Source organism: Mus pahari, chromosome 4 (genome assembly GCF_900095145.1).
Source record: "Mus pahari chromosome 4, PAHARI_EIJ_v1.1, whole genome shotgun sequence".
Taxonomy (NCBI): Eukaryota; Metazoa; Chordata; class Mammalia; order Rodentia; family Muridae; genus Mus; species Mus pahari.
This window is the reverse complement of record NC_034593.1, coordinates 4,664,949-4,672,920: the sequence shown is the minus strand read 5'-3', so window position 1 is coordinate 4,672,920 and position 7,972 is coordinate 4,664,949. Positions and strand designations below refer to the sequence as shown.

The 7,972-nt window shown below is 45.1% G+C and overlaps 1 protein-coding gene across 1 annotated transcript in view; it reads right to left on the bottom strand.

Annotated features, from left to right (window-relative positions):
* Positions 1-5,452: 5,452 nt before the first annotated feature.
* Positions 5,453-7,972, bottom strand: part of Stmn2 (stathmin 2) — a 50,401-nt gene continuing 47,881 nt past the window's right edge. Inside the window, exon 5 of the mRNA XM_021195721.2 lies at positions 5,453-6,794. Within this exon, the coding sequence (XP_021051380.1) occupies positions 6,735-6,794 (60 nt within the window). The 3' untranslated portion in view covers positions 5,453-6,734. The remainder of the gene's footprint in view (positions 6,795-7,972) is intronic.

The following is a 7,972-nucleotide window of genomic DNA, read 5'->3' as shown; positions in this document are numbered from 1 at the left end:
CCATTGACTTCCAGTTTCCCTATCATTATCTGATAGGTACATCGTTTGGCTTCCTCTGTGTTTAAGCCTTCCTTTATGGCCTACGATGTGATCAGTTTTGGAGACAGTTCCACGGGCTGCTGGGAACACTCATTCTGTGTGTGTTGCATGGACTATTCTGTGGATGCCTATTTTTGTGGTTGTTTTGAGGTAGAGTCTCATGTAGCCCAGGCTGGTCTCAAGCATGTTGTATAACCTAGGATGACTTTGAACTCCTCCTGCCTCCACTACCTTGGTGCTGGGGTAATAGGTGTGAGAGGCTTGTAGACGGCTACCAGGCACAGCTTAACTCTGAGGCATCTCTGTTGGTATTTTCGTCTGTGTCATCTACTATCCAGGACAGTAGGGTATGGGGAAATCTGCTGTCTTTGTACCTGGACCTATTTGCCTCTTTACATCCATCAAGAAGTGCTGTTTTATGAAACTGGGCACACCAACATTTGATGTATAAATATTTGCTATCCTATCTTTTTGGTGTATTGACCACTTTATTGATTTGGAATGATTCTCTGTATCTTTTCCTGTTAATTTTGTCTCAGTTTTCAGACATGAGAGCAACTATTACTGCTTCTTCTTTCCTGATATGCTTGGCCCACAGTTTCCCACGCACAGTACGGCCTGCCAGTGAGATGTGTCTGCCAGTACATCTATGCATATTTATTTATTTTTGACAATGAATTAATGTCTTCTGTATACCATAAACTTTGGTCAGATGGACTTATAACACTTTTTTTAAACTTTTTAAAAATTATTATTAGTTTTTTTTTTTTTTTTTGAGAGAGGGTGACAGGGTTTCTCTATGTAGCTTTGGTTGCCCTGGAAGTTAGTTAAGTCTCAGTGCAATTACATTTTCTTGTGTGATGGGGATTGTATCACACCAGGAAACATTTTCCAAATTATGCTGGGATTAAATACACTGGGAATAAAAGGCCTGTTGTTAGACTCCCTGAAGTGTAATCCAGGCTGACAAAGACAGTCTGCATGGGGTTATCATTCTTATTTCTTCACTGGATTCACTTTCTGACACCTGCAGGGACCTCCATGGGATTTGATGTGCTAGGAGACTCTAAGTAGCAGAGATGCAGACCCAGTCCTGCACAAGAAGCTTTTGTGTAGAAGTGTTCATGGAAAGTTTCCCTGTCCCCTTTAAAGGAAGGCTGGTGATTGTAGCCGCCATCAAACCACGCAAGGGAAGAGGCCCGGCCTGCTCTGTAGTCTCGGCATTCAACAGTTCACTTAGTTAGCTCATCTCCCCTATATCATGTCTGACTAGTTTCTTTGACATTTAGGCTTTGAGAATACAGAAGATACGCAAACCATTTGAAAGCTGTTGAAAGAGTCAGAGAGGAGCTGGTGAGATGGCTCAGCGGTTAAGAGCACTGACTGCTCTTCCAAAGGTCCCCAGTTCAAATCCCAGCAACCACATGGTGGCTCACAACCATCCATAACAAGATCTGACGCCCTCTTCTGGAGTGTCTGAAGACAACTACAGTGTACTTACATATAATAAATAAATAAATCTTTAAAAAAAAAAAAGAAAGAAAGAGTCAGAGAAACAATTCCTACCCCCTTCTATGTGAGCTTTTAGACTGGGGACAATGTAGCTGACCAAGAAACCTCTAAGATGGTGAGAAGATGCCATAATATTTCTTAGCCCATAGTAAAACACAGAACTCATTTCTCAGTCATGCCAACTGTCTCCTGCAGATGGGGCTGTGTTCTGTAGATTCCACCTCTCTTCCAAATGACAGTGCGGAAGGAGAGGGTGTGATGCGCTGAGCCTTAATTTCCTTTTCAACTCTCTACCTAAGTGTCTCTCTAGGTGCTAAGTGTCAGTTCTGCTCATATTTTATTGGAGAAATAGAGTTACAAATCACACTGTCCTTCAGGTACAATCTGAGAAAGTCTGTGGTCTGTCCTGCACAGCCTCAGAAGCTAAGCTCTCCTCGTGGCACCCACAGGCTTCCTTGTTCTCTGTTGTTGGCTGCATTTGGCCAACATGATGCGTGGTTAGACTAAGCAGGGAGGGAGTCTATCTGGTGTTTCTTTGCCACACCCTGCCCATTTGTAGGTCAGAGCTCCTGGGCTGGGGAACATTTATTGCTGCTTGTATTTCCCAGGCTCTTCAATAGCCGGCACTGATTTTTCTTAGTTTGCTCACCTACCTCTAATAGAACTGTCATCAGCTTTGCCTTACTTAGTCTTTGTAAGGTGATGTTTTCTGTTTCTGCTGAAATTTGTGCTAATATGATAATCAGTAAAAACATAACAACCCTTGGATACTTGAATCTGGTGGGTAGCAAATGGGCAGAAATAGTTACATAGATGCCAAGCGGGGCATATTTCTTGATGCCCCTGTAGATCTAGCCATGGGGAGTAGAGGGCCAGGAAGACTAGTTAAGAGAACGGAGCAGGGATCTGGGGAGATAGCTCAGTGGGTAAGGCGCTTGCTATGCAAGTATGAGGCCTGGAGTTCATATCCTCAGAGCCCACCTAGGGTCACCTGTTATCCCAGCATCCTGGAGGAGGCAGGAGAATCTCTGTTAGCTCAGGGGTCCGCTGCCTAGCTAACAAGAGACCCTACTCCAAACAAACGGAAGGAGGACAGACATGTGAGGTTTTCCTGTGACCTCCATACATGCTCTATTCATACATGACAATTCAGGTGTCTGCATGCACATATAGGAGCATGAACCCACATACAGATCTCTCTGCTCTGGGAATAAGATAGGGACAGAATAAAAAAATAAGTTTCCCTATTCCAACCCTGCCACAGCTTGGCCAGTGGGGATGCAGGATCCCTGTGATGATCAGATGATGTGCATCTCTTCCCTTTAGAACGAGCATGGCTGTGGGCGTATCCTGTTCAGTTTCACCCACTCAGCCATTGAGTATCATGTGGGGGATGGCAACTTGATTTTAAAATTTGTTTTTGGTCAAGAGAACTCTGGTAGTTACTTTTCTCAAAATGTCCAAACTAAGCAAGTTAAGGAAGAAAGGATGCGGTCTGCATGGGGAAAGGCTAGGGGCAGGAGTGGAGGCTGCTGGTCACCTAGTACCTGCAGTCAGGAAGCAGGCAGAACACAGTCTTTTTTCTCCTTTCCCACTGTTGTCTAGTCTGGGAGACCAGGACCATGCGATGGTGTTGCCTGTATTTAAACTGGGTCAAGCCTCTCTGGAGACAACCTCACAGACATACAAAAGTGTGTCTCATCGGTCATCCAAATGGAGTCAAATGGAAAACAAAGGCATGCTGTCACTAGGACTCATGTATCCATGGAGGTAGGAAGGGGGTGGGGCTGTGTGGTCTCCACATTGATGCATGACTAAATGAGACTTGGCGCTGTTCTAGTCGACGCCTGTGTAAATGAGGAGTTGAACATTTGGTGACCAGCAGGGTGGTGGTCACTGATGCAGCTCACTGTACGTTCTGAGTTTTCTTCCTGAGATTATGATGGGCGAGCCTTCTCGGCTCCATGATGTTGGTGGGCTCATTCCCCGTGCTTCAGTGTGGTCCATGCTACTTCAGAGGGAAAGCTTTCGAATAGGCAGCGCTGGACAAGTCGTGCTTTCAATCTCCCTTCTCTACAGTGAACTCTGTTTGCCTTTGGCGCCAGAGTGAGAAATGGCTCCGACATAAGTCCACCATGACCCACGTTAGGTATGTCACAGGGGTAGAAAATAAAATATTGTGGCTTTAGTTCATTGTGATAAAAAGCATTTTATGATAACAGCCTGACCTAGACTTTCATCATGGCTTGAGCTGTAGTGAACATATTCTATGCAGACCAGGGCATGGGTATGGGGGCCTGAAAGACCACATCCCATGTGTCAAAGTGCAAAGGTGTGGCGTTCTGGAGGAAAAGGGAACTCATGGAATACTTCAGTGTCATCCTTTACATGAAGGGGAGGGTAGTGAAGTGGCAGACAGACCAGATCGATGTGCAGAGGTGGCTGTAGACTGGAGCAGAGTTGTGACAGTAAGGGCCAGAGAGGGCAGGGGTGGTCATTACCTAAGTAAGAGGGGCACAGGATGAGGAATGTGACGGCTAACTGATGTTACTTGCTGGTCACTTGGAGATGCTAATGGGCACAGAGAAGAATCCAAGGGAGCCCTGAGACTGCCTCACCCGGGGATCCATCCCATAATCAGCCACCAAATGCAGACACCATTGCATATACCAGCAAGATTTTGCTGAAAGGACCCTGATATAGCTGTCCCCTGTGAGGCTATGCCAGTGCCTGGCAAACACAGAAGTGGATGCTCACAGTCAGCTATTGGATGGAACACAGGGCCCCCAATGGAGGAGCTAGAGAAAGTACCCAAGGAGCTAAAGGGGTCTGCAACCCTATAGGTGGAACAACAATAAGAACTAACCAGGACCCCCCAGAGCTCGTGTCTCTAGCTGCATATGTAGTAGAAGATGGCCTAGTCAGCCATCATTGGGAAGAAAGGCCCCTAGGTCTTGCAAACTTTACATACCCCATACAGGGGAATGCCAGGGCCAAGAAGTGGGAGTGGGTGGGTAGGGGAGCAGGGGGTGGTGGTGAAGGGTATAGGGGACTTTTGGGATAGAATTTGAAATGTAAATGAAGTAAATATCTAATTAAAAAATGGAAAAAAGAATCTAAATTTTTAAAAAGCATTTGAATTTTTTTAATTAAAAAATTAAAGACAGATTCTCACTATGTGGCCTTGCAATCCCAGAACCTGGGAGGCAGAGACAGATAGTGAGTTTAAGGCCAACCTTGAAGGGCTCCATAGAGAGTTCTAGTCTCATCAAAGCTACATCGGAGACTCTGTTTCGCTGGCTTAAACCTAGCCAGTGATCTTGTGAGTGACAGTCCAATTTACTTATTCATAAATCTGCACTGTTCCAATGATTTCTGACGTTCTGCTCAAACTGGATGCTGTTTGCCTGGTCGTGTAATACCCATCTGGGTCCCTGGCAGGACCCTGCCGTGTCCATGTGGGCAGTGTGCTCATTGGCAGGACACAGTTTGGCAGTAGGATAGGGAAGTCACATTGTAACAGACGGCCCAGGCTGAGGGTGTCCTGTGGGCAGCATGAGAACTTGAGGTGGTGCCAGGAACCCCACAATGTCCAGAATGAGGCTCCATTGCTCAGGACTGCTAGCCTGGACCTCTCGTTTCTCCTTCACTGTGCCTGTTGCTAAGGGGAACAGGTTGAAGGCCTTCCCCACTGTGTCAGCCTGTCCAAGGAAGCGGGGGTGGGGGTGGGGGGAAAGAGCTGTCCTGCAGCTTCACAAGGGAAGTCAACCAGCAGGCCATTGGCTTCCTCCAAACTCATTAATGCCCCTGTGCTCCCAAGATTGTCCAATCCAACAGCCCTCCTACTACGATCTCAGCACCAGGGTGTGAGCATACAGGGCCGAGAGACCAGACCAAACCGTTATTAGTTCACAGAACTCCAATTCTTTATTCATCACAGCTTGCTCACAATGACATACAAGAAGATAGCACTGACGAAGAGTAAATATGCAGGCAGCAACCTTCAGGAGTTGGGAGTTAGGGAGAAACAACTTCAAAACTGCAATAGGTACGTATGCTGGCTCTCTGCTGATTCTTATACTTGGCACAAATGCCCTGCCTACCCCCTTAACTGCGTCAGCATCACAGGCGGAGTGATTTGGTCTTGTTTATAGGCAGGATTGCCCTACACTGGGGAAGAAAGACCAGCTTGAGTAAAAGTCCACAGTGTCTGTGATTTTGTTTGTGTTTTTAATGCAACAACCAGCTCACAGTCTCCAAGTGGAAAAACGTTCAGTAGCATTATGTGCTTGTACTACAGGCAAAAGCTTAAAATGAACATCATCACCCATGGCACCCACAGATAAGCCACCCGACATGTCAATTAATTCATCCCATCATAATAACTAAAACAAGAGAAGTAAGCCCACTTCATGAAGAACAATCTCATGACTGCTTGAACCCTCTGGCTTTGAGTTCGTGATCAGCACGTTAGAAGGTTCAGCCATTCGCTTCTACCCTGACTGAGCTCACACTTGTCTTCCCATGCATCTGTTTCTAAAACCCAAACGAAAGTGTAGCGCATCATCCATGAGGAGCAGAAGTAAGTGCTATGACTGGTAGATTCCCTCAGCCTGGCTTTGCAGCTTCTAGGCAGGAAGCAGATTACGAGCAAATGTGGAGGTTCACATGGACACAAAGGACCCACGATCTAGGTGTGGTCTTGGTCACGCTCAGATATTATGAAGCCATCTAGGTCATTAGGCAATGGTGGGTTTCTAGCACCATAGGCTGTCTACTGACCTCATTTTTCGGTTGGAATGAAAAGGGCAGGGACTGAGTGGGGCTTCTAAAAGAACAGACCTAGCAAATTCATCTGAGTGGAAAGACACAACGTCAAAAGCCTGTTACAGGACATGTAAGATCATGAAATAACTTGCATAATGCAATACTTGTATTTTTTAACAAAAATGTAAATATTTACAAAATAAGATCCAAGGTACTTTTTTAAACATCAAGCAAAACATTCTGCAAAGAGACCGCATTGATTTTTATTTTATTTTTGATTCTGTTTTTTGTTTTGTTTTTCATAATGAGTTCTTTTTAAACCATGTCATACATTTCCCATACTGATATCGCATGATCCATTATAATATAGGCAGGGGGATTTACTATGGGAGGGGCGTGCCATACCCGCCATTGCTTCAGCCAGACAGTTCAACCTGCAGTTCCTTGTTCCTGCGAACCTCTGCAGCATGCCTCTCCTAGAAAGAGCAAGGGCAGAGGGGTCAGTGCATGTGGTCCCAAGAACTCACAGAGCCACCTTAGCTGTTGCTGGACATGTTTGGACTGAAATAACCCAGGGTGGTGTCTTCCTAAAGATAAGAGTTCCTAATGGAATTTTCTTTACAAGGAAAATGTGGACCCAAGAGACATCACAGCAGAGGAGATTACAAGACATATAGTGTCTTCATTATCTTATACAACCCCTCCCTTGCTGGGGATCAACCCTGGAGTCAAGTGCCTTGTAAATGATAGGAAAGCCTATAACATGGAACTGTAACTAATCCTGGACAACAAAAACAGCAACAACAACAACACTATGTTCTTTTCAAACTATGATGAAAAGGTCAAATGAAAAATGAGAAAAGATCCAAAGAAAATATTGACTATATTGACTTCTGTATAAATTCAGAGACGGGCACTAACATATAACACTGATCTTATTTTTTTTCTTCAGTTTTTTTGGACTATTTTAAGGAATTTGTGCTTGCCCATGGGCACTTTAGGAAACTGAGATGCAGAAAGGAGACAATGGCACTACTTCTAAACACCTTGTTTGTGACCTTCTGAACTTGAGTCAGCAGTGTCTCTAGTGCACATGCTGGCTTAGTCAATCCAGCAGAATCATGTTTTCAGGATAGTTTGAATGCTTGGAGTTTCCAGCCTTTGTCTCAGCTGATTAAGGCTGTAAACATGTGCTCTAAGGTCTGTTAAGGGCATCCTTTCTGGGTAAAGGCTTCTCATGAGACCACAGACCGATACAGCTGCCTTTTGCATCTAAGCACTTGCAGAACCAAACTCTTTCCTTTTATGGGTCAGTCCCATGGTTCTAAACAGGAGAAATCCTATTCTTGTCTCCTTGGCTGTGTTGACTACAAGGTCTCAACTGTGTCATTTCATTCTGGGGACATTGCCTGTGGTTGGGGCATACTTATTTCCATGAGGAAACTTCACTAACAAAGTTACTAGTTGTACTTGGCTAGTTTTGTGTCAACTTGACACAGCTGGAGTTCCTTCTGGGAAGTGTTTTCTGAGAGCACAGAGGCTGTGTTCNANANATAGCCAAGGTTGTACCTTGTGCTGTGACTGGACTTGGTAATGTGTAAGAGTTACTCAGGTGGTACTGGTTTTGAAGGCATGAAGGGGTCATGCAGAGCAG